This window comes from Marmota marmota, unplaced genomic scaffold (genome assembly GCF_001458135.2).
Source record: "Marmota marmota marmota unplaced genomic scaffold, marMar, whole genome shotgun sequence".
Lineage (NCBI taxonomy): Eukaryota > Metazoa > Chordata > Mammalia > Rodentia > Sciuridae > Marmota > Marmota marmota.
The window spans coordinates 3,848,305-3,869,080 of NW_026000080.1; the positions used below are offsets into that span (position 1 = coordinate 3,848,305).

Genomic DNA, 20,776 nt, shown 5'->3' on the forward strand with positions numbered 1-20,776 from the left:
TTCCTTCCTTCCTTCCTTCCTTCCTTCCTTCCTTCCTTCCTTCCTTCCTTCCTTCCTTCCTTCCTTTCTTTCTTTCTAAAAATGTTTTGTTTAGTTTATAAATGAACACAATACCTTTATTTTATTTATTTATTTTTATATGGTGCTGAGGATTGAACCCAGTGCCTCACATATGCAAGGCAAGTGCTCTACCGCTGAGCCCCAGTCCCAGCCCCCCTTTTCTTTCTTATAAATTTCTTAGGAATTTTAACAAATCAGAAATAATGATTACTTATTTTTTGTAAAGGAAGAGGCTTATCACTACAAAAATGAGATAATTTAAAAAATACATATGAAATGTTCTTACCTTGTTAATATGTAATTAACAAAACAAGTAAAATATCCACTTTATGAATTCATTAGAGAAAATTTTTATAAATACCAATTTTTAGGAGAGTGGATTCTATAAATAAAAGTGGATTTTTGGAGAGTGCTCAGTTGTAGAGCCCTTACTTAACATATATAAGGTTGTGGGTTTGATCCCTATCACTGAAAAAAATAAAGTGGATTTTTGTTTTGGTGAAGATTTGTTGTAAAAATGGAAATTATGTTAAGCATGTATGATTCAAAAGTTGAAATAGAGTGCTTTTAGTTAATGGGTAAGAAGGGATTTTAGTTTTGCAGCATATGCAGAAAATATGAATGATAATAGGTCAGTGAATATTGGGATTAAAATAGTCTTTCCTAAAATTGAGAGTTTCTAATTTCATGAATTGGATGTTTCTTGGTGGTAAGACCATTTTCAAAAGAATTTAGAACTATTTTCTTTCTTCATAGAGTCAATAAATGATTTAAGATTTGTTTGAGGAATATTAGAATTCTAATAGATTAATCATTGTGGCTCAAAACAAAGTGTGTTGTTGATTTGGGAAACTGGCTAGTAGTAATGTTGCCTCAAATGTTTGTTCCATATGAATTCACACTTCTGAGTAAACTTTAGAATATAGTTAATAAGTAAGTCTAGAAAATAAGAAATTAATGAAGTAAGTGATGGAGTTGTTCACAGTTTAATGCATTTTTAGAGGTTGGTTTGTCTGGAGCACAGAATGAAATGCTCCAGACAAACCAGGGGTTTTTTGTTTTTGTTTTTTTTTAAAGCAAATACAAAATTTAAGATATGAAGTCCTCTTCATTCCCTGAGGACTTTGATATCTTAGCAAATGGTTATATGTTCATTTCAAGTCCTGCCATCATCCTAAGTGACTTTAACATACAAATGATGGTTCAGAACCCTAGGTTCTTTGTCATCAACTATGACCTTTATATCAGCTCTACTTTATGATCTACTCCTGATATCATGGTTCTTGTCATCTAGGATTTGCCTCTGAAATTTGAATTCATTTCATTCTAGAGCTAAATTTCCTATTCTCAAGTTTCCTTACTCAGTTATATTCCTTCCCATTTTTCACTTCATTAGTTATCCTTTAATATTTTTGCTCAGTCAGTTCTCTTCTCATTTCCCACTCTGGTCATATTAGATTTCATGGTTCATCATTTTAGCAACTTTCATACAAATGTCCTAAATGCTGTTACCTCATCATTGTTCTTTGCTCCACCCATCTGACAAAACCTCTGATCTGCAATGTCATTTATGAGTCTTATTTAACATCTTTATTGAGGTATAATTTCCATATGATAAAAAGCATATAATAGGATGTTTTCACATATGTTCATATTTCATAGAACCATAACCACAGCAGATGTAATGAATATAAGCGCTGTCTCCAAAAGGTCCCTCATATTTCTATGTAATTCCTCCTGCCTGTGCCTCTCGCCTCTTTATTCCCTGTCCTGAGGCAACCATTGATCTTTTTTGCTGTTGTTATAATTCATTTTTTAGAATTTATGTAATGGAGTTACACAGAATGAACTCATGTAGTGTTTTATTTTTTGCAGAGGTGGGGAATTTGGCCTCTTTTATTAGCCAAATTATTTTGAGATTCATCCATGTTATTGCAAGTATTCATGGTCCGTTTCCTTTTTTTTTTTTTTTTGAGAACTCAGGTTTATGACGCTGGCAGACCCAGAAAAGCTATCACTCTGAAATTCTGGGCCTTGAGTTGAGATTACATGGGTCTTTATAGGAAATTTACAACATTGGTGGGTTTGAATTCTTGACCCACATGATCACAGACCATGCACAGGAATTCTTATGATAAGCAGCTCACAGATGCAGAACAAAGGCAGTGAGACACCTGCAAGTGATATCAGAAAGTGGACTTCATCATAGTCAGCAGTTTCTCAAGATAACTGTAAGCTTACATCCCTAAGAGCTATATATATAAAACCTCCATATCTATAAGGTTATAGTTCAGACATCAGTTTATTGGCATAGTAACCTATAATTCATACTAACAATTAACTGATGCAGCTACATTTCTACAGAGTACAGAAAGTTACAATGCGCCATTTTCTCCTACATGTAAAAATAGCATTTCACATCCAGGAATGCACAGAGTCCTCCCTTTTCAGTGGTCAGCAGGTTTAAACCTGTTTTGTAGGACTACCTCTTCAAGGGAATCTCCTTGGTCTTATAAGGTCTCAAGTGTTCCTGGAATTCACCCCATGTTATCCATAAACTGTGTTGACAGTTGGTTATAGTGGGCCTCAGAAAATGCTATTTCCCTAACTCTTGCTCCTTTCCTGGCTGTAATTCCTATGACAACTAATAGGGGAATAATTTATATAGCTCTTTTGATTCTACCATGAGCTTCTACTGATATTTAGAGAGGTTGAACCCCAGGGACAACATCTGCCTGGGAAATAACATAGGGTAGCGTACAAGTTCCTGCCCAACCACTAGGAAGGCATTGGTAAGGCATGTTTTTCACACACAAAGAAAATGCCTGCCTGAGGTCCACACCACTAGCTGGTTTGTAATGAGGGTCCATTTCCTTTTTATTGCCAAATAGTATTCCATTGTATGGATATACTGTCACTGGTGTATCTATTCATCTATTGACAGACATTTGGGTTTTTTCAAGTTTGGGGCTATTATAAATAAAGCTGCTTTGAACATTCATTTATAAGTTGTTGAGTGGGCATATGCTTTTATTTCTTCCTTCATTTCTCTTTCTTTTTTCCTCCCTTCCTTCCTTTCTTTCCTTTTTTTTTTCTTTCCCTCCCTCCCTCCCTCCCTTCCTTCCTTTCTATAGGTGATTGAATCCAGGGCCCCACTGAACTATACCCCCAATCCTATTCAGTTCTTTTGGGTAAATATCTGTTTTATGCCTAAATCACATTATCTTGATTATTGCATTAAATTTATACATCAATATGAGAAAAATTAACATGTTAACAATATTGAATTGAGATCTTAGAACATGATAAATCTATGTTGTGTTTAATTTGTCAGCAATATTTTTAAATTGACAATGTGTAATTCTTACATATTTTATCAGATTTATTCCTAAATACTGGCATGCCATCTTCTTATTAGCCACTTGCATATTTTCTTCAGAGAAATTATTCAGAACCTTTGTCCATGTTTTAAATCAGATTATTTGTAAGAGTTCTTTATGTACAAGTCTCTAATCTGATATATAATGTGCCATTCCCCCCCACTTATTCTCTTGATGATATCCTTTGATTTTGATGATTCTAGTATATTTTTCACTTGCAATTTTGTTGTAATATCTAAAGCTTTGCTTAACCCAAGATCATAAAGATTTATAATGTTTTCTTCTGAGCATTTCATAGTTTTAGTTCTTGTATTTAGGTCTGTTATCCACTTATAATTAATTTTTGTACATTATGTAAGGAAGAGGCTCCAACTTTATGAATCTCTTATAAGTGGACTTTCACTTGTCCTGGCACCTCTTTTGAAAGAGTATTCTATCCTCATTGAATTGTCTTTCACCTTTTCAAGAGTCAATTGACTACAAATGTGAGGGCTTTTTTCTGGGTTCTTAATACTAGTTCATTGCTGTATATATTCATCCTGATACCAGTACCACTGTTTTGATTACTGAAACTTTGTAGTGCTTTGTAGTAAGTTTTAAAACTCCCTGTTCTTCCTCTTTAGGATTTTTAGGCTGTTCTGGGTCTCTTTGAATTTACTTATGAATTTTAGGGTTAGTTAATAAATTTCTGTGACAAAGCTAGCTGGAGTTCTAATAGAATTTACATTGAATCTGTAATCAATTTGGTGAGTGTTGACCTTGTCACAGTATTAAGTCTTTTGATCCACAAAGTGAGATTAAATTACATTTTAGATCTCCTTTAATATTTTTCAAAAATAATTTTTGTTTTCAGAGTAAAATTTGGTACTTTTTTTTCCTAAGTGTTAATTCTTCACAGATTCCTTTTATCACATTGAGGAAGTTCCCTTCTATTCCAAGTTTGTTGATTATATTTTATCATGAAATATATTTTGCTAGACTTTTCTGAGTCTGTGGAGAAGATTATGTGGGTTTTTGTCCTTTATTTGATTGATATGTTACATCAGTTGGTCTTCAAACGTCAGACCAACCTTGCATCCCTGTGACAATTCTCACTTGGTTATGGTAAGTACTCTATTTTAAAAAAAGTTACGTACATGTGTGTGTATGTATGTATATATATATATATATATATTTTGCTGGATTTCATGTGATAATATTTTGTTGAATAATTTTCTTTCTACATTTCTAAGAGATACTGATTTATAATTTTCTTGTGATGTCTCTATCTGGTATGGTATCGTGTTAATACTGTCTTTATAATACTAATTAGGAAGTGTTCTCTTTGCTATTTTGAGGAGGAGTCTGTGAAGAATTGGTATTCTTTAAATATTTGATAGTATTCCCCAGTGAAGCCCTCTAGACTTGAATTTTCTTTGTGGGAAGTTTTAAATGGCTAATTTAATCTCTTAATATTAAAAGTTTAATTAGATTTTCTATTTCTTCTTGAACTATGAATAGTTTCTATTGTTCTGTGCATTCTAACTTTTGTGTGAACTAATTTATTAGGTATAGTTGTTCATAGTATGCTCTTATAATCCTTTTCATTTCTTTAAAGTTAGTAGATGTCCCCATTCCCTCTTTTATTCTTGATTTAAGTAATTTGTGTCTTCTCTTTTTCACTTGATTAATCTACTGAAAGATTTGTCAGTTTTGTTGATGTTTTAGAGAATCAACTTTTGGTGCCATTGATTTTTCTGTTTTCTTAGTCTCTGTTTCATTAAGGTCTACTCTGATCTTTGTATTTTCCTTTCTTCTACTTACTTTGGATATAACATGCTCCTCTTTTTCTAGTTTCTGAATATAGCTAAGGCCACTGATTTGATACCTTTCTTTTCTAATATAACATTTAACTATAGATTTTCCCCTAAACGTTGCTTTGGATAGCCTCCAAACCTCTAGTACAATCCCACAAATTTTGATAAGTTGTATTTTCATTTGCATTCAGTTGAAAATGCTTTTTTTTCCCCTTCCACCCATGGGTTATTTAGAAGTATGTTAGTTTGTTTCCAAATACTTGATGAATTTTCCAGATATTTTTCTAATATTGATTTCTCATTTAATTCATTATAATCATAGACTATACTTCATAGACTCAAATGCTTTTATATTTATTGAGATTTATTTTAAAGTCTGGTGTGGTTTTTTTTGTTTGTTTTTAGTTTTGGGGGGTTTCTTTTCTTTTTTTTGGTGGTAAATGTTCCTTTTTGAGTTCATCTGAAGGATGTGTATTCTAGTGGTTAGGGATGAAGAGTGCTGTAATTATCAATAAAGTCAAGTTGACTAATAATCTTGTCACAGTCTTCTATGTCTTTGTTTTCTTTCTGTTGCTAATAGTGGAACTGAAATCTTCAACTATAATGTGATTTTTATCTGTTTATTATTGAAATTATTTTTTTCCTTCCTATCTACCACTCCCTGCCATTTCCTTTTCTTTAAAGATTCCAATTATGTATATATAAGGCCACTTGAAATTATTCCACAGCTCACTGATGATTTACTTTTTCATGCCCTCCTATTTTAATTTGGATTGTTTCTATTGCTATATTTTCACTAGTCTTCTGATGTTATTGCATTTTAAACCTCAGATATCTAGTTTTTACTACTAAAAGTTTGTTTGGGATGTGCGTATATATGCACGTGAGTGTGTGTGTGTGTGTGTGTGTGTGTATAACTTTCCAAGTCTTCACTTAACATGTTCAATCTTTATTCTAGTATTCTAGCTTCTTGAACATATGGAATAGTTTTAATAACTTTTTATTATACTTATCTGCTAATTCTTTCAGCTTTGTCTTTTCTGATTGGTTTAAGTTGATTTTTCTCCTAATCATAGGTTATATTTGCCTCTTTTCTATGCATGATAATTTTTTTATTGGATGCTAGATGCAAATTTTACCTTCTTGGATGCTGGATATTTTTATATTCCTATAAATACTCTGTGTTCTGGTATGCAATTAATTTATTCACAAAGTTTTATCTTCTCAGTTTTTCTAGGTAGACTGAGAGTAGCTTCTAAATAAGTCTCCTTTTTGTCTATTTCTTTGATTCACTATTAAATTAAAAATCTTCTAGGTGGTTGTATTAGTTTCCTGTGGGCTGCTATAACAAAAGTGGCTAAAACAATAGAAATTTGCCACATATGGTGACATATACCTATAATCCCAGCTATTCAGGAGGCAGAGGCAAGAGGGATTACAAATATGCTGCCAGCTTTGGCAACTTCACAAGATTAAAAATAATAATAATAATAATAATAATAATAATAATAATAATAATAGGAGGGGGGTTGTGGCTCAGTGGTAGAGCACCTCTGAGTTCAGGTCCCTAGTAGTGCCAAAAAATATGTTGATGGTGGTGGTGATGATGATGATAAAATAAAACAATAGAAATTTATTTTCTCACAGTTTTGGATATTAGAAATCCAAAATTAAAGTATCAGTAGTACCCTGCCCTCTTGGATTCCTGTAAAGGAATTTTTCCTTGTTTCTTTTAGTTTCTGGTGGTTTGTTAGCAATCTTTGGGATTCTTTGTCTTGTTGATGTATAAATCCAATATTCCATTTTCATGTGTTTATTATTCCTGTATTTCTTCATTTCATTTTTCCTCTGTGTGTGTCTGTCTCCTTTTTACAAGGACATATATATTGGATTAGGGCCTACCCTAATGAGCTCATTTAACTTTATTACTTCTATAAATAATTTATTCCAAGTAAGGCCACATTCTGAGGTACTAGGGGTTCATGTTTCAGTAAACCTTTATTTGGGGTAGGGGGAGGAAGGACAATTCAATCCCAAACAGTACTGTATCCAAATTCAACAAATGATGACGTTTTTCACTCTGGCACCTCAGAACAGGAGCTATTGCCTGCCTTGTGTGAGCACCCTGAATTGTTCTCTCTAATCCTTTTGGATGGTTCTCTCCCCAGCCTTGTATAGTTGCCTCCTGTGTATGTGCTTATCAGTACTCAGATGAAGATTCACAAGGATCCTTGCAAATTTCCAGAGTTCTTTCTGGATAGCCTCCAGACCTCTAGTACTCTGTCCTGAAAGCTCTAGCTGTGTTGGCCTCCTTGGATTTCTAGCTTCATCTCAGCTTAGCTTCACTGTTGAACTTTAGCCAGATTTCTGTTCCCTTCTGCAACCTGAAAAGTCCCTTCAGGAAGTAAATTGGAGAACTTAAGGGCTTACCTCATTTAGTTCCCATTGCTCATGAATCACTGTTCTTTACTTCATGTCCAATGTTTCGGACATAGTCCCTCTCTCCTACTCCTCCCATATGTTTGTCTGGTGTTTTCAGTCATTGCATGCTTTTCTAGCCTGTATCTAGGTTCCTGATTGTTAGGAGAAAAGAATTATACAAGAGTATATTTTGGTTCTTGAATAAACCCATAGATTTCAAGATTAACTTGGTCCTTAGTGGTGCTTGCTAGTAATTGTGTTTTCTTATCAGCCTTTTCTCTCTTATTCTCCAGACTATCTGATTAGTGTCTTCTCACTCTCCTTAAACCTCTTTCACCCATGTCACTTGGTTGATGATCTTGCCTCCTAATTCACAGAGAAAATAAAAACCTTCTGCTGGGAAATTCCTCTACTTTTGTGAACCAGTCTATCAGTGAGCATTCTTTGGCATACATGCTTTTTACTTCCCAGTTTCCTTTTTGCAGTAGTGTAGATATAATTTTCCTTACATCTTGGACTAATTTTAATTCCTACATCTGTTGTCAGTAATCTTTTCTTTCCTCTTTGGGAGCTTTGCTCAATTGATTTCATTCTCTCTCTCCTGAGTCTTGAAACCCTTTTTGATGTCTTCTTTACAATTAGTGTTGAAATATTCAAATGTTGTTAGTCTTTCAAGGAAAATCTCTACTTTGATCCTGCTTCTCCCTGTCCTTTCCTCTCCTATGTGGTTATCACCTTCTCTCAAAGCCAGACTTCTTAAACTGGTGATCTGTATTTGTTTCTTTTATGCCCATTTATTTTTTCACCAACTGCCTGACTCCAGAGTCCTTTATTCTCCTGAAACCAATTGCCATGGTTGCCTCACTTCCTTTTTTTGCTCTTCTCAAAATTATCTCCAGATCATTGTTTTCTGTAGTCAGTTAAAAAAAAATTAGTTGCATAAAATCATAAGATAAATTTGTTAAAAATACAGGTTCTTGAGACCTGGCCCCTGGAGATTATGATTTAGTAGGGCTAAGAATACTATATTTCACAGAATTTAATGCTGTTTTTTATTTAGCCTATTTTTTCTTGGGTTTCATTTGATAGCTTTAACTCTCTCTTGAAACATTTTTTCCTTGACTTGCTTGGCAGCGTATTTCCCATTCTTCTCCCATCCCCATCACTGCCTCTTCTTACCACACATGCTTCTTTCCCATTCTTCCTTAGTTACCATTCAAAAATCTTGTTCCCTGAAAAATTGATGTTCTTCAGGGTTATTTTCTGCACTACCTCTTATCACCCATGCCTCTTTGATAATCTCAGTCATTATCGCCTTTAAAATGATCTTTCTCAGATCTCTGTGTCTCCATTCATCTCTTTCCTTAGCCTCACATTTTTATATTCAGCAACCTCAAATGTCCCATAAATAATTTAAGCTCAGTATGTTCAAAATAAAACTCTTCTCTCTACCTGCGAATACATAGTTTTCCTCCTTTTTTTTCTATTTCAAGTCATATCCAGCTGTATACTCAAGCCCCAAACAGGAAAGAAACATTCTTTTTTCCCTTTCCCTCATAATTACAAATGCATTTTTGATTTAGCATTCCCCCTTCAGGCAATTTATGCTATAGACATACCTGCATTTACCCAAAGTTGTGATGTGCAAGATTTTTCATTGCAGTGTATCTTGAAATAAAAGATTAGGAAGAATCAAAATACCCATCTATAGGGGAGTGAACAGATTAAACTGGTACACCCATCCATTGGAGTGCTATCATGTGGCTACAAAAATGATTGAGAAAGCTGTCTATGTACTGAGAAGATCTCAAGGTTATAGTATTAAATGAAAAAGTAAGAAACAGAATGGGAGATATATGCTATCTTTTATGTAATAAAGGGAGAGAAACAAATATTTGAATGATGCATAAGAAATGTATGAACCATGTTACTATTAAAATTTTTTAAATTATGAAATGGAAAGCTTCCTATATGATGCTTTTTAATTCAAGCTAATCTTTTAGACTAAGTTTTCAGCTAATTTGAGAGCATGTTCTAAATCAATATTGTGTATTTTTAGGTTTTGGCAATCAGAAATATCTTGTTTTTCCTTTTGATGACATTTCAGTTTTATCTCGTGTCTTACTTTGCTTAGATGTAACAACTATGACTTTACTGTTTCCTCTATTATAGGTAGTATCTCAGTTCAAAACCGCTTGAGGTGTGTTTGAAATTGACTTCCCTTACTCCTATAGTGATGTCTGATGTTTTCTTTTCTTGGCTTTTGGTTTCATTTGTTTGGTTTCAGGAGTGATTTTTTTCTTTCATATGATAGTGTAACATTATAGATTATTCAACCATCTTGTATATCTGTTTAAAGCCCGTCTCCAGAATTAGAAAGGAAGTGCAATTATATATTTATTTGCAAGGACTTTGGACCATTGGTACTCTTTCACTATTAATAAAAGTCTGGAAACTCAAAATTTACATAGTTGGAATAATTATTTACAACTAACATCAATTAATATGCCTTTCTTCTGTTTTACATTCACTTTGAGGAGCCTTTTATAGAAGGGCAGAATCAATAGGACATGTGTATCAGGTAGCTTATTATGATTCATAAACTTAATATGTATGGTAGTTGGAAATTTGTGTACGTTTTTAGTATGTTTTCAAAACTAAATTACCAAGATAACTTAAAAAATACAAAATGCTAGAGTTTTGTTATAGTGCTTTTTAATGTTGCTTTTATTTTTGGAATATTAAAAGTTGGCTATGATAATACTTAACATTTAAAAACAAAAACATAGTTCTTTATTTCACTCTGAAAACCAATCACAACTTTCTCTGATTTGTTTTTTTAAAGGTGTTCTTAAGGATTATTTAAGAGAACTTCCCTCTCCTCTGATAACAAAGCAGCTTTATGAGGCTGTATTAGATGCAATGGTAAAAAGTCCTTTGAAAATGTCATCAAATGGTTGTGAAAATGACCCAGGTGATTCTAAGTTCACTGTTGACCTGTTGAATTGTCTGCCAGGTGTTGAGAAGGTAATGTAATTGGTATGCATTTTTCCCAAATCCAGCTAATGAATTATGTGCTTAGCTCTAAGAACTACATTTTCACGTCTTTAATATTTGTGGCAGTTAAGTATTTAAGCTCTGTCTTTATTGCTTTTTAAACAGCATAAATCTGGAAATCAGTTTTACAGTTTCTGTATTTGACTTTAACCTAGGCATGAATATGCCTTTTAAGCTTTTAAAATGTATTGTTATCTTATTATTAAAATAATACATTTATCTGAGAAAATATAGAAAAATGTAAAATTACCAATATCCAAAGGCAAATATAACTGATATTTTAATGTGTTTTCTTTTAATATTTTTTAAATTTGACAACCATTTTTGTGTATATGGCTTAGTCTTAAGACTTAGGCACCCTGCCCACACCTCTGCTTCTTTTCTCCTTGCCTCGTGCCATTTACTCTTCCCCCACATCTAATCTCAACACCAGCATCTTCAGGTTTACTTGCAGGAGGCACAGAAGGATGACTGGTCTGCAGAACCAGCCTAAGCCTGACTTTAGAGGCTGTTACTGAGAATAAAGGGAAAATGAAAGATGTGGTTGGGCTTGACCAGAGGAGGCCAACTTTGTTTGCATTTCTTATTGTATAGGGGTAGAAAGTGCAAGATGAGTGGGTAGAAACTTTGAGCCCAGTAACTTTATTCACTAGTTATTTGTCCCAGAAATGTCCAGTGTTCTCTCCAATACACTCCTCCTTTGCATGAGGGAGAGGAACCTCTAAAGAGTGCAGAAGCTGAGGGTGGGGTGTAGCAGGAGGAGACAATTGAAGAGGTGGAAGTAATCCCTCCTAACATTAGGTAAAATTATAAATGCCACTTTTGAGTGAAGAAATGAGTGTCAGGAATTTAAATCCCATGACCAAAATTACATAATTTAGTGATTGTTTTTAGTCTGTTGCATGAATTTACCCATGCTATTAACATCCTTTCTAAAGAGGCGGCATACTATCCCATTGAGTGGATGTGACCTAATTTATCACAATTTTATTTTATATAATGTTTATGTTTTGAACCTAGTCATTTTTTTCAATGTAATTTATAAGAAATTACAACTGATTTTGTAATACTTCAAAAAACATTATTACTTTCCTTAAGTACATAAACTCAAATAAATATTCCACTTCTTGACCCAGTTCTATTTATGCGTTTCCTTAAGGATTAAAATATTTTTTTCCTGTAAATTTTTATTTTACTTCTAACTTTCCTTTTTCCATCTTTTATCTGCTTAATATTTGTTAGTTAAGAAACACATTGATCTTTAAAAAATCTGCATCATGGTAGACTCTGGCTATGCTCTGAAATAGTAAAGCTTCTTAAGTATGGTAGGCCTGTATTTATAACTATAGGATTTATCTATACTTTAAAAATGAACTTTCCTTTCCATTATACCTTTTGCTGTTATCTTTTAGAGAGGGTAGAGAGGAAGAGTTGATGATGCATTATCCCAGGGACTCCAGTTGAAATTTGGAATACATTCAGAAGCATTTTATGGAGTATTATTAGAATCATTTAATGGATTAAATCATGTTGTTAGAATATTATCTGGACCCCTTTGTAATGTTTCTGTTAGAAAACATGTTCGGGTTCCTGATATCCAACTTACGAATAAGCCTTTGAAACAAACTTTTAAAAGTAACAAGATGCATACCTATATTTTGCCATAAATTGTATCCTTGGATTTGTGTCTATATGAATATATTAAGTGAAATTTCATTTGATTTAATTTAGGCAACCCTAAAGATGTTGTTGGATCATTTGAAATTGGTAGCTTCTCATCATGAAGTAAATAAGATGACCTGCCAGAATTTGGCCGTGTGCTTCGGACCAGTATTATTAAGTCAGAGGCAAGAGACTTCCACCCATAACAACAGAGTCTTTACTGATTCAGAAGAACTTGCAAGCGCTTTGAATTTTAAAAAACATATTGAAGTTCTTCATTATTTACTCCAACTCTGGCCAGGTAAATGATTCTATGGAAATATTCTTATTTTTCAATGATGGGGGTGAATTAGCTAATCATAAAATATTCCCATGTATGATTGAAGATAATATTTTTTAGCTTTGCTTTTTAATATATTTATAAATTGATACCTCTCCTTCAGATTTTTCTATGTATATTTTGTGCCTTTTCTGATAATATTGTAAACGTGGGACAGTGTACACATTTTGGATTTGGTCAGATCTGGATCTGAATCCTGGTTGTGCCACTTATTAGCACTTTGACCTTAACATCAGTATCATCTTTTGTTATAGACTTTATATGAGGACAGCTTTTGGCACATAATACTTAATGTTAATTTATTTACTCTTCTCATTTTAAGTTCAACTGTTATGAAGCAAAATTTATTTTTCTTCTTAAATCCATTCATTCGTCTTCCTGACATCTTTACTGTATTCATGATTGTTTTTCAGATTATCCCAAGTTGACATGGCATTTACCCTTGATCTTTTTTTTTTTTTAATATTTTTTTAGTTGTAGATGGACTCAATACCTTTATTTTAATTGTTTTTATTTTTGTGTGGTGCTGAGAATTGAACCCAGTGCCTCATATGTGTGAGGCATGTGCTCTGCCACTGAGCCACAATCCCAGTACTTAAGTACTTGGTCATTTCATTTTGAATAACATGGTGAATAAAAACAAATTAAGTTTCTTAAGTAATTAGTCATTTCATTTTGAAGTTTTTTCAGCAACCTTATTAGACTGCATTTCTTATTTCATTCCATTGAAAGTGAGTAGTCAACAGTAATAAGAAAGTGAGAACTTTTCTTTTAGGGTTAAAATTAGCCATTTTCTTTGCATCAACAAAGAAAACATTCTAGCATCATCACTTTAAAAAAGGCAATGTCATTGATTTTTTAGAAATTGAATTTTTAGTCTAAAAGATATAAAGTATTGATTTAATTGGTTTCCTAAATACTATTCAGTATGTAAAGATAATGTTGGAATAGCATCTTGGCTAAAAAACGGCGTTAAGAGACTGGCAACAAAAGAAATCTGGATTTTGCAGGTGAATGTCAGAAAATACAGGCATAATGAAAGCTTAAGACACAAGAATCAAAAGATGTGTGGTTGGATCAGACCAGATGAGCCCAAGGTTAGCAGTGTTCTGTTAATTTGGTGGCAAAAACAACAGTCATAGCAGTTTAACACTAAGAACAAGTAGAACACAGAGAAAGGGGAAAAAAGGAGACAGTGGAGATAAGTAGCCAGAGGAGAAAAAGGAATATGAATAATTAAACAGTGGAAAAATTTAGATAGCCTTTCTGCATTTGAATCAATTAATGGCATGGAACATTTTATATTGATACTTACATGAAAGATCACTTAAAATAAATATCTCACCTTTATTTTCTTGAAAATTTTTATCAAGAACTTAGTTATCTATAAATAATATATAATAATAATTGTCATAAAAATGAAGTATATAGGACTGGGGATGTAACTCAGTAGTATAGTAGTTGTCTAGCATGTGCAAGTCTCTGGGTTCAGTGCCCAATACTGCCAAAAAAAAAAAAAAATTGCAATACATCGACATTTTTAAAACATGACACACAATTAAGTATCCTAATAGAATGTAAGTAAAATATTATGTGCTGTCTGAAAAATATTATATCACTCTAAGTCTGGAAAACTAGAACCATATATGTTTGTGTAGTTTTTCTTATTTTGTACAATAGTAAACCAGCATGATTATATGTTGTAAGATTGGTATGTTATCACTGATTTACATGCTCTTTATCTTAAGGAAGTATATAAGGAGAAGCAGATATTAATAAAATAAATAAGCAGAAAAAAGAAAGTATGGATGATCTTTAGTAGCTATGTCTCAGTCTTATAAATTAAGTCAATTTTATATACAGAAGAGCCTTAGACATATATTTTGTGTAGTATAAATGAGTAAGCAACGAAGCCTTAATTTATTATTAAATAATGTGTGTATCTATAGTGATCTTCTATGTGGCCAGTACGATACCAGAAGATATGATACGTCTTATCTCAAAAGAAAATAATCAGGGGCTGGGGTTGTGGCTCAGGGTAGAGCGCTTGCCTAGTGCATGTATGGCAGTGGGTTTGCTCCTCAGCACTACATAAAAATAAATAAAATAAAGATATTGTGTCCATCTACAACTAAAAAAATATATATATTAAAAAAAATAGTCTTAGAAAGAGGAATGTTATTTGGGCTTGCTAAATATCTAACCAGAATGGGAAAAATGAAAATATTTGTACTATTTCCAGGCAATAAAGGAAGACTGTTAGTAGCTAATGCTGTATAATCGAACTCAGGTAACAAATGGTCAAGTCTAGTATTCCTGCATTTTATCAAAGCAAATTTTGGGCTGCTTAGTAAATTATGACACTGTTGCTAATTGCAGAAGAGCCCACTAAAGTCAGGACTTTTAGAGTAATCACTTTAGATGCCTTGCCTCATTATGTTTGCAGACAAAGGAACTTTTTGTTTTGTTTTGTTTGTACACCCACTTGCCTTGCCTGCTTTTTGCTGTAGCCTTTAATTTAGAAGCTACCAGCTTAGCTACTGTTTGAATTATAGCTAGATAATAATTAACTTGCACCAAAAGTTAATCAACATTGGAAATTTAATTTATTTGAGGACATTATGATATAGCATGAATTAGCACCACCGAACATTCCACTAGCTTCTGTTCCTAATCTTGATGATGTCTGATGATAGAAAAAAATAATTATGGAATGCTTACTTTTGATAGTGTGCATGTTTTTGTTTTAATGCATGTTTTTAGTTGATTATTAAATGGCTTATCTTTATTTAGCTCTGTTTTTTTAAGACCAGTTGGATTGCTGTCACTAAAACAAATTTATTGTTCATTTCTAGTGCAACGTTTAACTGTCAGAGAATCAACAGACAGTTTGTTCCCAGAGCAGTTGTCCTCTCTGAATTATTTGAGGCGGAAGAAAGAACGACCTCACATGTTAAATTTGAATAGTATTGATTCATCAGGAGTACTTAGACCAAGGCAGACCAGATTAGACAGTCCACTTAGCAATCGTTATGCAGGAGACTGGAGCAGCTGTGGAGAAAACTACTCTTTAAATACAAAAGAAAATTTAAATGATGTGGATTATGATGATGTACCTTCAGAAGACAGAGAAAATGGAGAAGATTATAGCAAAATGAATGGACCAGAAATAATGATTGAACAGCCACTTCCTATGTCCAAAGAGTGCACATTCCAGACATACTTGACAATGCAGACCATTGAGTCTACAGTGGATCGAAAAGTTAATCTCAAAGATCTACAAGAAAGCATTGATACTTTGATTGGCAATCTGGAGCGTGAGCTCAACAAAAACAAGCTTAATCTGAGTGTTTAAGATTGAAAGGTTTGATTTGGTTTTTAATAATGTCTTAAAGTTTCAAATGAGTTCTTTTCATGTTCTTACACCTCACAGTGTTGCTTTTTAAATATTTTTTACTCTTAAAACCTTTGAATAATATCTAATAAGTTCATGTGATTCAATTAAAGATAATTCATTAATATAATCTTTTTTGGAGGGGAAGAAGTAAGAATTTAATAATATTTTAAATAAGATTAGTATTTCTTCATTGAATTCAGTCATTTTTCTCCCATATCACACTGTATACAACTGCAGTAGTTATGACTCATTTTTATCAACCTAGATGTATCACATATCTAATTATTTGATTCCTAAAATATTTTAAAAGAACACATGCAAGCATAATTTGAAAGGCATTTTAAGTGAGTTTCCTCTATTTATAATACATCTCTCTTCACATTTTTTTTGGCCAGATCTTCCCATTATCTATAAGAGCTAGTTGCTAAACTAACATTTAGTGCTTTTTCCACCATACCCCTTTATTCTATAATTTCAGTATTTCTCTAAAAGATGAAACTGTAGGAAAAAAGAAAATCAAACCTCAAGGACCAACATTTCTATATGCTGTGTTTTCTCATTTTAGTTTTAACTAATGTGGTAGGTTTTATTTTCCCTCAAAATATTATACAATCATAATTATATTCAAAATTGATGGAATCTTACAGTCAAGCAAGATACAGAATATGGAATGGTATTTATGAATAAGGACAATCAGGTAATATTCTTAAGTATAATTAAAGATATAAGGGAAATACTATTCATGATTTAATCCAAGACCATGAAGGTGAAAAGGCATGACCTAACATGAAATGCATACTGAGTTCATTTGCAGCATTAAACCAAATCCAAGAAAACTGGTTATATCCCAATTCCTTTAGGAAATCTAACTATACTGAAGTAATTTTGATCAATGAAGTTTATTTTAAAGCAATAATCATTGCTGTAAAGCTCTGAAGGTAAATTTGTGAAATGCATTTTCTTTGGCAGTTTAACTGACATTTCTTTGAATGGAGGCCCATTGAGTATTACACAACTAAGAAAAGGCATATTAAATGTTCTTGGACCACATTTTAAATTTTTTGAAAAGCTACAAGGGAAAGCCAACAATATCATTCAGTTTATTTAAGATTTAATTATATCTTTAATTATATTTAAGAATATTATCTGATTGTCTGTATTCATAAATACCATTTCATAGACGTGTATTTCACTTGATTGTAAGATTCCATTAATTTTGAATGTAATTATGATTGTATAATATTTGGGGGGAAATATATTTTTGCTTTATCTCTTTAGAAAATTTCTGGGGATAAAGATAACTTGGATTTTTTTTGATATTTTAATAAACCTTTTCAGTTATATGGAGGTAATTTTCAAATGCACTTACAAAATCATGTAGGTTATTAGCTCCTCAAGGTTTTTGTACTATATAGGAATTACTCCTCTGTAGTTGGGGCAGATGTTCCTTTAGAGGAACATGCAGCTGCTCAGTCTGATTTGCAGTAAGAATCTTGTACACTGTAACATCATTTGTTCACATTTCATTTGCAATGCAAATGCTGCTATATATAAAACCTTTTTATAAATAAAATTATACAAATATTAATGTATCTGTATTAACATTCAGTAATTATTTAAGCTTACAAAAATATTTTTATAATCCTGAAAATGTGTATATACCTATAAGAACTTATATGTGTAGGTATTAGTTTGGGGGAAGTGGTTGACAGTAGAATCATATGTATTTTTTGAGATATATATGTTGTGAGGCCAAAATTATTAGTTAAAAAATGTCTTTCAGGGAAAGGACATTTAAGTTCTTCAAGGAGGGATTACATAAAAACACTTGAATTAAAAACATTTTAGAAGCACCTGAATAGAAATAATAGACTTTCCTCTTTTGATTCATAGATGGTCACAATATCTTTGTGAAGTCACCTTTTCAATTGAGTCTTTCAGCTTCTTGAGGGATTAAGTGCTCAGATTTCTGTATTAGTGACAAATTAAGAAAAATCTTCACCTATTCTATGCATTTTTGTATTCTGTAATGTTTTAAGTATTTATTTGTAATAATAAACTTATAATATTGACTTTATAATTACCCCCATTTGTTTCTAATGAAATCGTCTTGCCACCATACGACATGTTATTGATTTTTAGAAGTTAACTTATTTTGGCTAAGTGTATCTACAAACCAGTTTTATAGTAATCATAGTAGTGTTTGACATGTTGATTTAGAAGGCTTTTTAAAATTAAATTGGAATGTATTTTTTTAAACTTTTNTTTTTTTTTTTTTTTTTTTTTTTTTTTTGGTTTCCTTTATTCCTTTAATAATCTTTATTTCTCAGTCCATCAGTTTTAAACAGTCTCATGACTCCCTACCAATTGAAGAAATGGTCAACAACTCTGGCTTCCATTCCATTCATTATTATGACCTTTTACCTCCTGACTTCTATAAATTATGCTATTAATTTATATAATCAGTATTAATAGATGTTTATTATTTTGAAGTTCTATATTTGACCTATGTTTTTCCTTTATATATTGATCCTAAAAACTGCAGATCTGTAACTAGTTTGTGCTAGAGTATGTGAAGGTATTCATCACAGGCAAAATTTTATATCTTTAAGTCTGTATTGATTGAAATAAAATGCTCCAAGCATAAGGGGATGGATTCTTTTCTCTCATACCCTTAACACTCTAAAACATACTGTATGTTATTCACTTCAATAATTGGGCCATAGCTTTTGCAGATTTTAATTTTTTCTTGGAGTATTTAATTTATTTAAATTTTGACAGATGATAAATAATTTTACTATAACTGTCTTAATAATACTGTGAATTACCAAATTTGTTCAGTGGTTTTAGTTCTTGTCCTGGGATTCCTGAAGTATATTTTTGTCTGTACTTTTCTTTGACAGAATAAAAATGCCTATTCCTTGATTTATCATTTAACTCAGTATATTTTCTATAACTCAGATCATTTTATGCTTCTTAATCAACTTTATCAAATTTCTGCAAAAGTTATTTTTAACTACCATTTTGGAATGTATTATTCTTTCTTTTTTAGTTGTAGTTGGATACAATATCTTTATTTTATTTATTTATTTTTATGTGATGCTGAGGATTGAACCTAGCGCCTCTCATGCTATGGCACTGAGCCATAACCCCAGTCCTGGAATATATTTTTTTGGATCCCACTTTTTTCTTGAATTTGTTTTGTTGTTGTTTGTTGTATCTGTTTTCTGAAGTATATTTGCAAGTGCCCTTTTTTATCCCCCCAAATAAGACTACCTGGAAAATAAACTTTTCATCTTTTTAGGTCTGACTAGGTCTTTATTTCTTTCCCATGCTTCATTATGATTGGTTTGGTAATCCTACATTGAAATTCATTGTTTAGAATTTTGAAGGCATTTCACTATTATTTCCAAGCATCTGGTTTGCAGTAATCTAGGATAGAAAGATGATTGTTCAGATCAAAGAAGAAGCAATAGAGGTAGTGAGGAATGGTTGGATAATGGATATATCTTGCAGTAGGAGTCAAAAGAATCTGCCTGTAAGCCATGTAAGGAGTAAGGCCCAAGCAGCTGAAGAAATTGCCATCAAATGAGATTGAAATGACTAACTCATATTTTTAAAATGAGTTCCTTGTAATAGACATTATTAATGCAACACTTATCAAAATGCTTTATGATGTTCTGTTAACTAATAACACTAGTGCTTCTGTATCTAGTGATGATGCTTGTAAAGTCATGGCTACAATCAGAAAGCAAAAACACTTCCCTGCATATCTACCTAAGTAGTACCACTTACCACATATTAACAATCTTTGGAAGTTTTCAGATTGTCTAGTTTTATTTTAGGGAACCAAAAGAAATAGGTTTGGGTAGTGTTATGGTTCCTGAAAGGAATTTAGTTTCCAGACCACAGGATGATGTTGAGGATTAGGATTATATAATTTAAGAACATTAGGTACTTTGATAAGATAAAGTTTTATTGTTTAAGAATAACAAATCCTAGGGCTGGGGATGTGGCTCAGTGGTAGAGCACTTGCATTTTCCCTAGCAAGCATCAGTTCTGAGTTCAATCTCTAGTATGGCGGGGGCAGTGCGGGGGGAGGGGATGACAAGTTCTAATTTGAATCTTGCTTGACCTCAGAACTTTGGTATAAGAAATACTCTTTTGCCCTTTTTCTTGCTGAGTTTTCATTTTGAATCCATTAAGCTTCACATTTGATGATCTTTGAATGCCAGGGTTTTAATGTCAGTATGTTTGGTTGCATTCTGACTTAGCCAAAAACTGACTAGCAGAAATGGAATTTATTGAAAAAATAATACGCCAGAGAGAAGACTATTTTAGGGTGCTGAAATATTTTATATCTTGATCTAGGTGATTATATCTTAATCACAGGTGACTGTGTATCAGGTTGCATACTTAAGATTTGTGACCTTTATAAGTCTCATCAATTTTTTTAAAGCACACTTTTTAAAAATTGGCAAGCTGAAGACATAGACTTGAAAGATAGGCAGAAACTAAAAGAAGTTAAGTAGTCAAAATGACAGCAATCAAGGTCATGCCTGGTTGTGATACTGCCATTTTTATTACCACCACACAGCCCCCAGATCATCATTGGAATTAATTATAAAATATCCTGTTCTCAGCATAATCCCTGACTCAGGAT

The 20,776-nt window shown here is 32.4% G+C and overlaps 1 protein-coding gene across 2 annotated transcripts in view; it reads left to right on the forward strand.

The window, feature by feature from the left end:
* Syde2 (synapse defective Rho GTPase homolog 2) overlaps window positions 1–18,196 on the forward strand; it is a 40,879-nt gene extending 22,683 nt beyond the window's left edge. Inside the window, exons 5-8 of one of the 2 annotated variants that reach the window (XM_015504745.2) lie at window positions 10,503–10,684; window positions 12,446–12,677; window positions 14,959–15,006; window positions 15,572–15,702. In XM_015504745.2, coding sequence (XP_015360231.1) covers window positions 10,503–10,684; window positions 12,446–12,677; window positions 14,959–14,996 — 452 coding nt within the window. In that variant the 3' untranslated portion in view covers window positions 14,997–15,006; window positions 15,572–15,702. Of the gene's footprint in view, window positions 1–10,502; window positions 10,685–12,445; window positions 12,678–14,958; window positions 15,007–15,571 lie in introns of both variants that reach the window. The other variant, XM_015504746.2, reaches the window with a different exon arrangement.
* The last annotated feature ends 2,580 nt before the right edge of the window (window positions 18,197–20,776 follow it).